Source organism: Myodes glareolus, chromosome 4 (assembly GCF_982192425.1).
Source record: "Myodes glareolus chromosome 4, mMyoGla1.1, whole genome shotgun sequence".
In the NCBI taxonomy this organism is placed as follows: Eukaryota; Metazoa; Chordata; class Mammalia; order Rodentia; family Cricetidae; genus Myodes; species Myodes glareolus.
In genome coordinates, this window is record NC_142029.1 from 121,268,677 (window position 1) to 121,286,063 (window position 17,387).

Sequence of the window (17,387 nt, forward strand, 5' to 3'; positions counted from 1 at the left end):
AAAACAATTTACTGAGTGAGATAACCCAGACCCAAAAAGATGAATATTGTATGTACTCACTCATAAGTGGATTCTAGCCAAAAATAAAGGACATTGAGCCTATAATTTGTGATCCTAGAGAAGCTAAATTAGAAGGTGAACCCCCCCAAAAAAAATATATATTTATCCTCTTGGATATTGGAAGTAGACAAGATCGTCATTCAAAAGTTGGGAGCTCAGGGGTGGGGGTGGGATGGGGGAAGGGGAGAGTGGGAAAGAAAAGGGAGAAGGAGAGGATTGGGGAGAGCTTTGGGGAGTGGGATGGTTGACATGAAGGGTGGATATGGGAGTAGGGATAGAAGATATCTTAATTAAGGGAGCCATTTTAGGCTGACAAGAGACTTGACTCTAGAAGAGATCCCAGGTGTCAAAAAAAAATGTCACCAGCTAGGTCCTTGGGCAGCAGAGGAGAGCATGCCTGAACTGACCTTTTCCCATAGCCACACTGATGAATATCTTGAATATCACCATAGAACCTTCATTCATCAATGAATGGAGATAGAGACAGAGACCCACATTGGAGCACTGGACTGAGCTCCCAAGGTCCAGAGGAAGAGCAGAAGTAAGGAGAACATGAGCAAGGAAATCAGGACTGCGAGGGGTGCGTCCACCCACTGATATGCTGTGACTAATTTAATGGGAGCTCACCAAGGCCAGCTGGACTGGGGCTGAGCCAGCATGTGATCAAACCAGACTTTCTGAATGTGGCTGACAATGGGGGTTGACTGAGAAATCAATGATAATGGCACTGGGTTTTGATTCTACTGCATGTACTGGCTTTGTGGGAGCTTAGTCTGTTTGGTTGCATACCTTCCTAGACATGGATATAGGGTGGAGGGCATTGGACTTTCCACAGGGCAGGATACCCGACTTCTCTGAGGACTGAATAGTGGGGGATGGGGAGGGGGGTGAGTGCGAGGGAAATTGGAGGAGGGGAGGAGGTGGAAATTTTTAATAAATAAAATAAATTACAAAAACACTATGACCAGATATAGAGAAGCAATTTTTGGAGTTTGCCCTGGTTTTAAAACTATTTTTTTCCCGAATTTTCTCAATATGATCCCATTCCTCTATTTTGGAATTGTAATGCATATTCTTTACCATTATATGTTGGAAGTCTATGATCTGCTTTTTGATTCTGATTTAACAGGAGTTTACAGTAGGAGTTCATCTTCAGTCTCAGAAGAGACTTTGAATTTTGGACTTTTAAAGTGTTGCACTATGATAGACTATGGGTTCTTTTGAAGTTGAACCAAATGCCTGTTTTTGTGCTATAGTATTGGTATAAGGTTTTGAAGACCCAGGAGTAGAATGCAACTGTATCAAAACGATTTGTCCCCAATAGGTTTACAGCTTTGAATGCTTGGTCTTCTGGGAGTGATACTACATAAGAGGGAGTAGGAAGTGTGGTCTTGCTGGATTAAATGTGATCTTGTTGGAGGAAGTGTGTCTGTCACTGTGGTTGAGCTGTGAGAGGTCAAAGACCCAGGCCAGTCCTACTGGCTTTCATTCTTTTTGCTCCCTGCAGATCTAGATGCAGAACTCTCAGGTACTTCTCCAAAACCATGTCTGCGTTAAATGTCACCATGCTTCCCTGCCATGATGACAATGAACTAAAAACCTCTGAAACTTACAGTCAGCTGTCCTATATAAAAGTTTCCATGGTCAGGGTGTTTCTTCATAACTAAGGCACCAGGTTACCCATTTTTAAAGAACAACCAATGATAAATGGAGAAAATAATGAAAAAGAAGTTGAGCTTTAAAACATACAAAAACATGAATGTTGCTACCATTGCACACCCATAACCCTAATAGCAGGATCAAGTCCATATTTTGGAGTTGAGGATGTTGGCCTCCTTTCATTACTGCCTAATTAAATCACTCATTTTCAGTTCAGCTCTACACTTAACTTGTGACTAGGAATGCAAAAGTGACAAAGAGCATTGTTTATCCAAAGCATTTTAGTTAAATCTGAAAAATATTTTCTATCATATGGCTTAAGATGAACTGCTGGCTTTCTTATTAAAGCTGACTAAAGAAGCAGAGGATACAGGCACATGGATTCATCTATCAAGGATAGCTTTTATGAAGAAATGATTCCTTTCAAGGTCAAATTTAATAAACAGAAAATACTTTTTAAGTCTGATTTTCTTTCTTATTTGCCATTAGCTGAGAAATTTTCAACTGGAGATAACTGTAGGATCACAAATTCCTCATTCTGGTGAATATGAGTGAGTGAGCAAGAATGTAAATATAAGGTTGAACAAATTACTATTCCATTCTAACTAAAAATCCTTCTATCACATTATTTTTAAGCCATCACCAACATGTTTAAATGATAATTGCCTCCTCTCAATGAGCACAGTTCCTTATTATTGGAATTGGCAGGGGGCCTTGACATTTGAGTCATCATCTCATTATGTCTATTTCTCATCCTGGTATACAAATTAAATATAATTTCAAGCCCAGTGTAATTTAGAAGACGTTTAAGCAGTAACTTTAAACTGTAGGGGTTTTTCCTTAAATCTGTATAATATATAAAGAAATTAACATTTGTAAAAATATATTCTCACTCAAGCAATTTTTAAAAGACTAGTGTTTACTTTAAGGTCAAAAATGCTTCAAAATCTCTAGTCAAATATTAAAGGTTTATAAAACAAAACTGACAGTTTTGATATTCTCAAAATGTAAAAGTTAGAATAATTATAGATTTAAAAAGCAACTCAAGCTGTGTGGTAGTCATGCACTCCCTTAATCCCTTAATCCTAGCACTTAGGAGACAAAGGCAAACAGATCTCTGTGCCAGCATGGTCTACATTGTGAGCTCCAGTACAGCTACAGCTACACAGAGAAACTCTATTTCAAAATAACAAAACACAAACAAACAAATAAAAAGCAACTACAAATGTAGTCAAAATATACACATTTGGCAAGTTTCTACCAATCTGAAAAGGCTTCAGAATGCACAGTGATTATCAAACATATAGCATGCATGTTTTAATAAATTTTATTAATAAAATAGTTTTATGTGGTCAAATAGGGCCAATAATACTAGTGAGTTTTAAACTAAAATATCAAAATGTGTCAAGTAGGAACCCAAGTCTAACCTCAAGTACTTCCAAACCATTGGACTTGTATGACAAAAATGTTACTGATAAATTTTCTAGATCACTTTATTTAGCCATTTGAAATAAAAGTACATATTTCTATTATTCTCCAATGTCTTGTTTAAAATTCTTCCATTTAACTCCAAAATCATAAAACTAATCAATCTTAAAGCTCTTTAATACCTCATTAACAATGATTCTCAGAAGCCACTTCATTTACTTATCATTGCAGACATTTCAGAATATGGGTGGCGTTAAGTTTCAAACCCAGGACAAAAGGCTGAGGTGCATATTTAACATAGCAAAGTTTGATGTGGCATGACTTCTTCCAGAATCCCTTAGTCTCTTCCTGTTACAGGGTATGGCTCACATACACTGTCCTCTGCCCTGAACTCTCCAACCCTAGGAGAGGTCTAGGCTGCCCTTCCCCCAGACTCTCTTTCCTATGTAATCCAGACACAAACTGCCCTCTTTTGGACCTTTGACCTCCTGACTACTGCACTCGGTTCCCTTTTTCCCCTATCTCTTCCCCTCATTCTCCCTGAACATGGCCCAGCTCAGTCTGCCCATGTTCACTCTGAACTTTCCCAGAAATCCCTGTATCTGACTATGTTATCCTACATATCTATGGCTTCTTTGCCAAACCTAGGAGGAATCATTCCCTTTTTCTTTCATTTTTCATTCAGATGGATTATTCATTTATTCGATTTTTTTTTGTTTCTGCCCACTTCCTCCTTATTCATTCTGAAAACCAGCAGCTTCCCCAAATCACTTGGAATCTAGAAGAACAGCCTAAAATAGCTCTGTTTATCCTGGTAGAAAAAGATTGAAAAGTACCTTATTGGAAACTAAATGACTATACAGTCAAACACCTATCCTGAAAATTAACATGATGTTTTTTTTGCTATGGCATGATATTTCTATATGCTGTGGATATGTATTACTCCCATTGGCTAATAATAAAAGCTGTTTGGTCTATGGCAAGGTAGGATAAGATTAAACAGAACAATCAAACTGAGGACTTGGGTGAAGAGAGGAGGAATTAGGGGAGACGTGAACCAGTCACCCAAAAAGCAAGATGCCAGAAGACTGGAGAGCCCTGACCATGTGTCAATACATAGATTAATAAAAATGAGTTAATTTTAAATGTAAATTAGCAATAAGCTTGAGTTATCAGTCAAACATTTATAATTAATATTAACCTCTGTGTGATAATTTGGGAAGTTACTACTGGGAATTTAGAAACAGGCAGGTAGGAGACAAGGCTCTGCATACAATTTTTTTCCTATGGATTGCTCAAAGTATATCACCAAAAAGGCAAAAGTTGTCAGAAGAGATTTTTCTTACATTTCATACTGACTTTACTGTTGTCTTTTTCAAAACCTGTATCTAAGAGACAGATGTTTGCTTGAACTCAGCTATAGATTTCAGATATCTTTTTGTTAATTACTTATAGTTTTAGGACTCAGATTTCCAATGATCTCAAGAAATAAAAATCTACACTGAAAATACTATGCATGTGTTCTCTCAAGAAATTAAGTTGTTTAGAGGACAACTATTAATTTGATTACTAACATTTAATTTGTCCATAACAAACTGGAAGAATAGATTTTTCTTTTCTTTGACACATACATGACATAAATGGAGTGTTCTGAGACTGAAATTTAAAAGAGATCATAATAACAATGCGTCAGACTTTTCTCTTTGTTCCTTAAGGGTAAGTTGCACAATCCCCACATGTTGAAATTTCCCTCACAGTTTGACTTGTCCACAGAAACTTTCATGAATTTATAATGTTAGACTTTAATGAGTCCTATTATTTTGTAATTGCTGTGGTTATTATTAATAAGTGTCTTCTTGGAACCATGGGGACCATGGGAGAGGACTGAAGGAGAGGGGAGAAGGGGAGCAGTTCAATAAAATCAATAAAAAATTGTCTTCTTTTTATATGCCAAAATAAATTAACAAATGAGGCATACACTATGTAAAAGGCCTGGGAATACAGCCAAGTTTTTCTACATACATTCAGGGACCAGTAATCTAAATAGTTGCAACTATGACCAGCATGTAATTTGCTGAAATAATTATCCATTACATTAGATCCCTTCATGCATTAGGAGTCTATGACTACGTACCTTGTCTTTATTCTCAGTACCAGAAGCTTCAGGCTTTGTCCTTATTACAAATGGGGTAGACAGTCGCAGCAAGACCCTTTCAAAGGTGGCATTAACCTTTGGAGAGACGATCTCAAAACAGTCCTGAAACTTCAGCACTTTGTGAGTGTCACATCGAAGCTGCTTTCTCAGGCCTTCCCCAAGCTGAAGAATTGCCATGTTGGGGTCAAACATCAAGTGGAATGGAAAAGCTCTGCAGAAGGTGCTGATGCTGATTCTGAGGTCTGCAGGAACTTGAGAAGTACCCTGTGGAATGTTCTTTGTGATGTGAATAGTTTCACATTCTTTAATAAGGAAAGAAAGACATCTACAATTGCTTGGGTTTGAGCCATCAGAGTAAAACTTTTCATTTTCAATTTGTTCCACTTCTACATTCAAGTGATAGATTCTCTTTCCTGCAGCCTTAATCATCCCCAGCATTGCGAACCCCACAGTATGGTGAGGGTGGAAGTAGTGGAGCACAAGGGTACCTTCAGGGAGCTCTTTGCATAGGAAAGATGATGACTCCAGAGCGGCCTTTTTCCCAAAAGAAGTCCTAATGTGTTCCAACAATGCATCAAAGCCATTGAAGAAGTCCTGCAATGTGCCACCTACAGCTCGGAGGACTCTCTCATTCTCGTCAAAGCATATCTTAAAGAATTCCTCACCAAATCTTTCTTGAATTTCCTGGAACTTCAGACCTAATGGTAAAGAGAATAGAAAAGTTAGTAACATGAGCTATAAGGAATTGGATACTTTCAAGATGCTTATCTAAAGTGGTTAAGAGCATGTAATATCCCCAAAGAGGACCTGTATTCAGTCCCCAGTATCTACTATTCTTTTTCCATTCATCTCTTCCTTCCCTTGACCCCCAGAGTGGGAGTTTTTAAAACACTAATGATATAGAAATTCATCTTCTCTTTAATATCTCATTATTTAAATAACACAAATGATTTTTTTCTTTTTCTTAATGATTTCACTAATCCTTACCAGATGAAAACACACACACACACTCATACACACACACACACTCACATACACACACACATACATACACATACACACACACAAAACACAGACAGTCACAGCAACTATGCATTCATTAAGTGGAAAGTAGTAATCAAATAGATAAAAAAAAACAATCTCTGGTGCATGTGTGGGTAAAAACTTCAAGCTATCCAGTAGAAATAAAGTGATTATATTCGCTTAACAGAATAAATCATGCATTTGTATAGATTCCCTGGAAAAAGAAACCAAACAATTATAAAATTGTAGAACTTCAAATGACTAGCATTCTTTTATTCACAAAAATGAAAGAAGCCAAGAGTAGAGTAGGAATCTGAGCAGAGAGAATCAAGATGTTTATTTCTTTAACATATTCATTCCCAGGTGTCCTAAAAAAAGAAACTCTACCTTACAGCAATACATTATGGGGTAATCAGGCATGCAGAGTTGCCCTTTATCGAAGATGGTCTGAAGTAAAATCGGGAGTAAAGAGGAATGGAGTCAAACTGTGGGATCTCTTTTGACTTTGACTGAAATTAATACCTATAGCATATATATCATTTCTTGTACAGTCTATCTGTCTTATAAGAAATTCTGAAAATCAAACAGGGGTGGAACATGCTCTTTTTTGTTGTTGTTTTAAGGAAAGAAAGGCTTATTTTGGCTCATAGCTTGGAACAGCAGCAAAAACTGAGTGTTGAATGCTGATTTCAGACCCTTTTCTCCTTTTATTCAGTCTGTAGAATTCAGTTCATAGAATAGTGCCACCCACAGTCAAGATGGATCATCTCATCTGACTTAACCTACTCCCACCCTACCAGGTGTGTTTAGAGGCTTGTCTCTTAAGCAATTTTAGATTTTTTTCAAGTTGACAATCAATATTAATTACCACAATTCTTCAGTTTATATTTTTTCTCTGTTGGTGGTTTTAATGACACCTGTACACTCACCCACTCTGAGAGTAATTCTGTGTATATCATCATATACCAATGAATAAATCACTTAAAACTCTGAGATATACTGAAAATATTTTTCTACAATGTTTGGAAGACTGTAATGCTAATTCTTTTCTTCTCCTTTCATGTTAGAAAGATCCAGAAGTATTACCCTTTCAAAATCCTCATCCCTTTTTTAATGACCTATTAGAATACACAACAATCTATGCAGTGTGTGGTTTAATTGACTGGCCTCACCTCTACAATCCTCAGGATTTTCCATCTCTCCAGAAGGGAAGAAACAGAACAGTCAACAATATTATTTTTACAATTCATTTTAAATACAATAAATATTTTAAGACTTTTCTATATACTTGGTATGGTGATAACCAAATTAAGAAGTCAGTTTGACAAAGGCATCCTTAAAATGATTGTGAAATGAAAATAAGTGAAAAATTTAATGATAAAAATCCCTTTGTTAAAACATTACACATTAACTTTGATTTTGTAGGCTTGATGTTCAAGGTTAACTAACAATGTGACCTCTTGAGATAACAGTCTCATCACTCAGTTTCCATGGGCCTGTTACAGGATTACTCTTCCACATATGCTGTAGAACAATAGAGCCAGAAAAAACTGATAGCAATAGTATTGATCTGCCCAAATCTCTAGAGTGAAAAAGCAAAAATAAGACAGGTGATATTCATTGCAACTTAGTTCCTGCTCTAAGAGAGCTGTAAGAAATGCTTTTATAATTACATAAACTGGTATACATTCTTTTATCTTTATTTTGGTTAATTGTCTTAGCTGTCTTTCCTTGAATTTGATATTGTCCATGATTTACTCCTCTCTTACTTTTACAATTTATTGAAACAACCTTGCCAGATATAATAATTTTATGTCTGAAAATCCATTTCCACATTCTTTCCCAAACTTCTTCCAAAATCAAATTTAATGAGACAACTGAGAGGGACCCAAACTTCTCCCAGGGACTGTAGGCAAAAGTTAGATTGTAGTGGCATTTCAATCATATTTTAATAAGTAAAGATTTCCTGGGGATCAGGAAAGTAAAACAGCCACACTGGTAAATCTTACAGCCATGCAGTAGTAACACACACCTTTAATTCTAGCAGCCTCACTAGTTGTCATAGAAACTGAGTAGGGCATTCTTTTAACCCCAGTCCTAGAGAGAACTATAAAATGGGAGGAGACAGCTCTCAGACACAGTTTCCTTCTGAGATTCCTGGAGGCAGGATTGCATTTCTGACTGAGGTCGAGGTAAAGTCAGTGCCAGCTATTTTGCTTTTTGTATTTTTAGGTTGAACCCCAATTTCTCTCTCTGAGTTTTTATTAATTGTACTTCATTAGATGCTAACAAAGTATGCTTTAACAGTTTTTAAATTACTTTTGCTGTTAATTATTTACCTTCATATCATACACAGTCTTATTGTTCATTTTTCTTTAATAAGCAAATATGTGGAAGGATAGAACACTTTGATGTCCCTCAAGTCAGTTGATGAACATTCCTTGCTGCTCTAGATACCATAGGCAAAAGAACTATCAGTCAAGTAGTCAGTTTGGCTACCTTCATGCCAACACAGCACGTGGAACACTTTACTGGTGCATGGAGAAAACTGCACAATAACCATGATATATTTCTTGACTTCTAAAGATTTAGCCTCAGCCAAAACTGTCCAAACACGATCGCAGGATATCTTTGGGGAATGCTCAGGCTTACTGATCAGATCATCTGTGATGCCCCCTCTGGTGTTACAACAATATGGTCAAGAGGGCTTCTCTCAAATAATTTTTTGCCTACACTCAGTAATTTTAAAATGGAAGCAGAAGAAGCAGAAATCAGGCAATCTTGTCAGATACAGTAGAGTGATGGTGGAGCAAGAGCTGAGCAGTTGGCAAGTCACACCGTGAGAGTAATAGACATCTGAAGAAGAATCAGATAATAGGTGGAGAGTGGTGAGGACAAGAAAAAGAGAAGACTGCAAGCAAAGGTGGAAAGTTGAAGCTAAAGAAGGACATAAGGAACCAGAGAAGAACAGTGAAGTCTTTGTCAGAGAAGTGAGCTGTCGATACGTTAGGATCAAGAGTCCTAGAACTGTGGTACTTTCTTGGATTAAGGGTTAAGAAATCTTTACTTCCTATGCATACCCTACAAGAACTATAATACTTGTAAGGTGTTTTAAAAACACCACTGTCTGTACAAGGAGTGTGGCCACAGAGGGTATCACATGCTGCGCTCCCCTGCCCACTGCCTCAGCTCACTGCTGCAGAAGGCTAGCATTTAAAGAGTTTCTTGTCTATCCACGCTTTCTATTCACACAGAGCAAAAGCTAGACAAGGGTGAACACCTACATCCTTATCACTATGAATAAATAAAAATTTGAATGTATACAAATCACTGTAATTCCAACCTTCAGGATCATATATATCATTCATTACTGTGAAATGTTCTATCGATCAGATTCATACACACACACACACACACACACACACTCATGTGTGTGTGTGTGTGTGTGTGTGTGTGTGTGTGTATGTATGTATGTATAACTAAAGCCAGAATAAACATTCCTGTAATCTGTTTTTTTTTTCATATGTACCTCCTATAGTCCATGGAGTGTTTCTAGGCTTTGAATAAAAATATTGTTCAAAAGCTTCAGATCTTTTAACAAAAAACAGAAAAACAGAAAAATTATTGCTTCTAACTGGCATTGATGTTCATAGGAATGACAATACCCTCCCAGTTAAGAAAAATACACAGATGTTAAGATAATGCAGTATGCTCATGGATATTCTCTTGTCAGTGTCAGATCTTAAGTATTCATCCATGAAATAACCAGTAAATTAATGTACCATAGGCAACCAAATGAAAACTACTGTGTAGATAAGATTCTATGAATGAGAATTTTTTTATCCTTTAAAAAGTACCGCTGTACCGAATAGTACAATAACTATCAGTTTTCACAATACTAAACTTACTCTCATATCCTTAAAGAAAAACTGAGTTGCATTGAATAGTGTACTGTGTATGACAATCCTCTACAAATTACCATATTTAATTAATTGTAAAGATTTTTGTACCCATAATTGTTAAACTGAGGAAGATCGGGAAAGAATAATTCTTAGACTGAAAAATTAAAACTAATGATCAGTTCATTTCTACATATGTTATGAGTCAATAACTAAAAAACAATTTTGTATGTTATATCAAAACACAGAAGGCACAGAGCCAGTAGTTCAACTCAAACAAGGATTGCAGTTCTGATATCAGCATTCCAAATATGTTGTATATAAACTTTTTATTTGCAATAAATCATTTGAAACAATACTTACTTTCCCATATCACAAGATGCTGTGAAAGCTTGTCATTTTGGACTATAAGAATACATTTTTTCAAGAAGTAGAATTATATTGAAATTGTTCTCACTAATGGGTAAGTGGAAAGTCAGAATTAAATCAATTACTACTAATTCACCTCTTTTAAAAAGTGTTTGCCGAGCCTTTCCCCGCCCCCCTCGACAATCTGGTCACCAGGCAGAGGCGACTACTCCCTGGGGAGCTCTCCTGAATCCCCTCCCAGCCTTTATCCAGGTACACCTTCCTCTCTTTCCCCCCCTCCCCTCTGGAGATGCAAGATCTCCCCAGAGCTGCTCCCTTGCACGCTGGGCCTGGACTGTGGGCTCAGTCCGGCAGGGGCAGCTCCGGTGCCTTGAGAGCCTGTCTGAGGACAGGCAAGCCCTGTCTCAGCTCAATCACATTCCTGGCCAGCAAGAGAGAGTGAACTTCTAGCAGACTTCCATTGGAGGAGGGGTGAGTTTTCTCCTGGCCAGAGGGCTTCCTCTAGGAGGAATTCATCCTTTCCCCGCCCCCCTCGACAATCTGGTCACCAGGCAGAGGCGACTCCTCCTTGCGGAGCTCTCCCGAATCCCGTCCCAGCCTTTATCCAGGTACACCTTCCTCTCTTCCCCCTTTCCCTCTGGGGCCACAAGATCTCCCCAGAGCAACTCCCTTGCTCGCTGGGCCTGGGTTGTGAGTACAACCCGGTAGTAGGGAGTGCCTGTGTTTCAATAGACTGCCTGAGGAAAGGTAGGCCTTCTGTCAGTGAATTCCCTGCCCAACAAGGGAACCTGACCTGGTACCAGAAGAACCAATAGAGAGCATTTGAAGGAAGAGATGGGCAGACGCCAAGGCAAGAACTCCTACAACAATCTAAAAAACAACATGAAAACGCCAGAACCCAATGACCCTACAATAGAAGGACTTGAACCTCTTAATTCAGAAGAAGCGGGAAAAAATGCCATTATGAAAGCAATAGAGTCCCTTAAACAGGATATGAATAACTCCCTTAAAGAACTGGATGAGAAGTATAACAAAAAGATTGAAGAAATGAGTAAAGAAATGGATGAAAAATATAAAAAAAAATCGAAGAAATGAGTAAATCCATGAATGATATATTGGGAAACCAAGAAAAAACAATCAAACAGGTAATGGAAACAGATCAAGAATTGAAAACTGAAATGGAGGCAATGAAGAAAACACAAAAAGAGGGCCGGCTGGATATGGAAAATCTAGGTAAATGAACAGAGACTACAGAATCAAGCATAATCAATAGGATACAAGAGATGGAAGAACGAATCTCAGAGTCTGAAGATACCATAGAGAAAATAAATGCTCTGATCAAAGAAAACAGCAAATCCAATAAATTCTCATCACAAAACATTCAAGAAATCTGGGACACAATAAAAAAACCAAATCTAAGAATAATAGTGATTGAAGAAGGAGAAGAACTGCAGATCAAAGGACCAGAAAATATATTCAACAAAATTATAGAAGAAAACTTTCCCAATCTAAAGAATGATATTCCTATGAAGGTTCAAGAAGCATACAGAACACCGAATAGGCTTGATCAAAAAAAAACATCCCGTCGCCATATAATAATCAAAACACAAAACATACAGATTAAAGAAAGAATATTAAGAGCTGCAAAGGAAAAAGGTCAAGTAACTTATAAAGGTAAACCTATCAGACTCACACCGGACTTCTCTATGGAAACCATGAAAGCCAGAAGATCCTGGATAGAGGTACTGCAGAAATTAAGAGACCATGGATGCAAGCCCAGACTAATATACCCAGCCAAGCTATCATTCACTATCAATGGAGAAAACAAAATATTCCAGGATTCTTATCCTGGAAATAAAAATTTAAACAATTTTAACACAAATTTAAACAAATTTAAACAATTCGCAGCCACAAACCAAGCCTTACAGAGAGTAATAGAAGTAAAATTGCAACCAAAGGAGTCCAACATTGCCAGCAATGCTTACAATAACTCAGACATCTAGCGACCCTTCACAGGCTTAACTCAAAGAAGGGACACATACAAACTCTATTAATCAAACAAACAAAAAATAATAATAACCGGAGTCAACAACCACTGGTCATTAATATCACTTAATATTAATGGACTCAATTCACCTATAAAAAGGCACAGACTAAGAAACTGGATACGAAAACAGGATCCAACATTCTGCTGTTTACATGAAACACACCTCAACCACAAAGACAGACATTTACTCAGAGTAAAGGGTTGGGAAAAAGTTTTTCAAGCAAACGGACCTAAGAAACAAGCAGGCGTGGCCATTCTAATCTCCAACAAAATTGACTTCAAACTAAAATCAATCAGAAGAGATGGAGATGGACATTTTATACTCATAACAGGAACAATTCATCAGGAGGAAGTCAAAATCCTGAATATCTATGCCCCTAATATAAAGCCTCCTACTTATGTAAAAGAAACAGTTCTAGAACTCAAGGCAGTCATCAAACCACACACACTAATAGTAGGAGACTTCAACACTCCTCTCTCACCAATGGACAGGTCAATCAGACAGAAACCTAACAGAGAATTAAGAGAATTATTGGAGGTATTGAATCAAATGGACTTAACAGACATCTATAGAACATTCCACCAAAATAGGAAAGAATATACCTTTTTCTCTGCAGCTCATGGAACCTTCTCGAAAATTGACCACATACTGGGTAACAAAGAAAATTCCACAGATACAAAAAAATATTAGTAACCACCTGTGTCTTGTCAGACCACCATGGATAAAAGTTAGAATTCAAGAACAGTGCTACCCCCAGGAAGCCAACAAATTCATGGAAGTTGAACAGTCAACTACTGAATCACCCCTGGGTCAAGGAAGAAATAAAGAAAGAAATTAAAGTCTTCCTTGAATTTAATGAAAATAAAGACACAACATACTCAAACCTATGGGACACTATGAAAGCAGTGCTAAGAGGAAAGTTCATAGCACTAAGTGCCCAATTAAAGAAAACAGAGAAAGCACACATGGGAGACTTAACAGCACACTTGAAAGATCTAGAAAAAAAAGAAGCTGATTCACCCAGGAGGTCTAGAAGACTGGAAATAATCAAACTGAGGGCTGAAATCAACAAAATAGAAACAGAGAAAACAATCCAAAGAATCAATGAATCAAAAAGCTGGTTCTTGGAGAAAATCAACAAGATCGACAAACCCCTATCCAAATTAATCAAACGGCAGAGAGAGATCATGCAAATTAATAAGATCAGAAATGAAAACGGGGACATAACCACAGACACAGAGGAAATTCAGAGAATCATTAGATCTTACTACGATAATTTATATGCCACAAAGCTGGAAAATGTAAAAGAAATGGAAATTGTTTTAGATAAGTACCATATACCAAAGTTAAACCAAGAACAGGTGAACAATCTAAATAGACCTGTTAGTCGTGAAGAATTAGAAGCTGTTATTAAAAATCTCCCTACCAAAAAAAGCCCAGGACCAGATGGTTTCAATGCAGAATTCTACCAGAACTTCCAGGAAGAGCTAATACCTATACTCCTTAATGTATTTCACAATATAGAAACAGAAGAATCACTGCCAAACTCTCTTTATGAAGCTACAGTTACCCTGATACCAAAACCACACAAAGACACAACCAGGAAAGAGAATTACAGACCAATATCACTCATGAACATTGAGGCAAAAATACTCAATAAAATACTGGCAAACCGATTCCAAGAATACATTAGGAAAATTATCCATTATGATCAAGTGGGCTTCATCCCAGAGATGCAGGGTTGGTTCAACATACGCAAATCTATCAATGTAATCCATCATATAAATAAACTGAAAGAAAAAAACCATATGATCATTGCATTGGATGCTGAAAAAGCATTTGACAAAATTCAATGCCCATTTATGATAAAGGTGTTGGAGAGACTAGGGATACAAGGATCATACCTAAATATAATAAAAGCAGTATACAGCAAGCCATCAGCTAACATCAAATTGAATGGAGAGAAACTCAAAGCCTTTCCACTAAAATCAGGAACACGACAAGGCTGTCCACTCTCTCCATACCTCTTCAATATAGTGCTTGAAGTTCTAGCAATAGCAATAAGACAACATAAGGGGATCAAGGGGATTCGAATTGGAAAAGATGAAGTTAAACTATTGTTATTTGCTGACGATATGATAGTTTACATAAGTGACCCCAAAAACTCTACCAAAGAACTCCTACAGCTGATAAACACCTTTAGTAATGTGGCAGGATACAAGATCAACTCCAAAAAATCAGTAGCCCTCCTTTACACAAAGGATAAAGAAGCAGAGAGGGAAATCAGAGAAACATCACCTTTCATGATAGCCACAAATAGCATGAAATATCTTGGGGTAATTCTAACCAAGGAAGTGAAAGACCTATTTGACAAGAACTTTAAGTCTTTGAAGAAAGAAATTGAGGAGGATACCAGAAAATGGAAAGACCTTCCCTGCTCTTGGATTGGGAGAATCAACATAGTAAAAATGGCAATTCTACCAAAAGCAATCTATAGATTCAATGCAATTCCCATCAAAATCCCATCAAACTTCTTCACAGACCTTGAGAGAACAATAATCAAGTTTATATGGCAAAACAAAAAACCCAGGATAGCCAAAACAATCTTATACAATAAAGGAACCTCTGGAGGCATTACCATCTCTGACTTCAAACTCTATTACAGAGCAACAGTATTGAAAACAGCTTGGTATTGGCATAACAACAGAGAAGTCGACCTATGGAATCGAATAGAAGACCCGGGTATTAACCCACAAACTTATGAACACCTGATTTTTGACAAGGGAGCTAAAGCTATACAATGGAAGAAAGATAGCATCTTTAACAAATGGTGCTGGCATAAATGGATGTCAACCTGTAGATGAATGAAAATAGATCCATATCTATCACCATGCACAAAACTCAGGTCCAAATGGATATAAGACATCAACATTAATCCATCCACTTTGAACCTGATAGAAGAGAAAGTGGGAAGTAGTCTACAAGATATAGGCACAGGAGACCACTTCCTAAGCAGAACCCCAGGAGCGCAGACAATAAGAGAAACAATAAATAAATGGGACCTACTGAAACTGAGAAGCTTCTGTAAAGCAAAGGACACTCTCAGTAAGACAAAAAGGCTACCTTCTGACTGGGAAAAGACCTTCACAAACCCTTCAACAGATAAAGGTCTTATCTCCAAAATATAAAGAACTAAAGAAACTAGACACTAAAACTCTAATTAACCCAATTAAAAAATGGGGTACTGAACTGAACAGAGAATTTACAACAGATGAACTTCGAATGGCCAGAAGACACTTAAGGTCATGCTCAACCTCCTTAGCGATCAGGGAAATGCAAATCAAAACAACTTTGAGATATCATCTTACACCTGTCAGAATAGCCAAACTCAAAAACACCAATGATAGCCTATGCTGGAGAGGATGTGGAATGAAGGGAACACTCATCCATTGTTGGTGGGAATGCAAACTTGTGCAGCCACTGTGGAAATCAGTGTGGCGGTTTCTCAGGAAACTGGGAGTCAACCTCCCTCAGGACCCAGCAATTCCACTCTTGGGAATATACCCTAGAGATTCCCGAACATATTACAAAAGCATTTGTTCAACTATGTTCATAGCAGCACTATTTATAATAGCCAGAACCTGGAAACAGCCTAGGTGCCCCTCAATAGAAGAATGGTTAAAAAAGGTGTGGAACATATACACATTAGAGTTTTACTCAGCGGTAAAAAACAATGACATCTTGAATTTTGCATGCAAATGGATGGACATAGAAAACGCTTTACTGAGTGAGGTAAGCCAGACCCAAAAAGAGGAACACGGTATGTATTCACTCATAAGTGGATTCTAACCATAATTAAAGGTCTTTGAGCCTATTATTCGTGATCCTAGAGAAGCTAAATAAGAAGATGAACCTGGTGAAGATTATTTAGCTATCCGCCAGGAGGTAGGAAATAGACAAGAGTCCCAGAACCCTCATCTGGCGATGGATGGAGATGGAGGCGGAGAACCACGTTGGAACACTGGACCTAGCTCCCTAGGTCCAAATGGGAGGCAGAAGGAAAGAGATCGTGAGCAAAGAAGGCAAGGGCACAGGAAACCTTCATCCGACGTTGGATGGCGATAGAGATGGAGACCCATATTGGAACACCGAACTGAGCACTCCACAGTCCAAATGAGGAACAGAATGATGAAGAAAATAAAAAAAGTAATCAGGACTGCGAGGGATGCGAGCACCCACTGATACAAGGGGACTGATATAATAAGAGTTCACCAAGGCCTGTTGGACTGGGACTGAACGAGGACGTGATCCAACCAGATTCTCTGAATGTGGCTGGCCCGGAGCCTTTTTGAAAAGCCATTGACAATGACACTGGGACTTGCTTCCTCTGCATATACTGGATTTTGGTGCTCCAGTCTGTTTGGACTCTCACCTTCCCTGGACCTGGAGGGAGGGGGGAGGAACTTGAACTTCCCACAGGGCTGGAAACCCTGACTGCTCTAGGGGATGGAGAGGGAGGAGGAGAGGGAGTGGGGGGAGTGGGAGGGTGTTAGGAGGAGGGGCTGAAATGGAAACTTTTATAATTTAATAAAAAAATAAAAAATAAAAAAAAAATAAAAAAAAAGTGTTTGCCGGGCGGTGGTGGCATACATGTTTAATCCCAGTACTCGGGAGGCAGAGGCAGGTTGATTTTTGTGAGTTCGAGGCCAGTCTAGTCTACAAAAACTAGTTCTAGAACAGGGACCA

The 17,387-nt window shown here is 38.0% G+C and overlaps 1 protein-coding gene across 1 annotated transcript in view; it reads right to left on the reverse strand.

Moving 5' to 3' along the window:
- The window catches only part of Gucy1a2 (guanylate cyclase 1 soluble subunit alpha 2), a 331,775-nt gene that overhangs the window by 194,045 nt on the left and 120,343 nt on the right, over window positions 1-17,387 (reverse strand). The window contains exon 4 of the mRNA XM_087905901.1: window positions 5,282-6,000. Coding sequence (XP_087762027.1) covers window positions 5,282-6,000 — 719 coding nt within the window. The remainder of the gene's footprint in view (window positions 1-5,281; window positions 6,001-17,387) is intronic.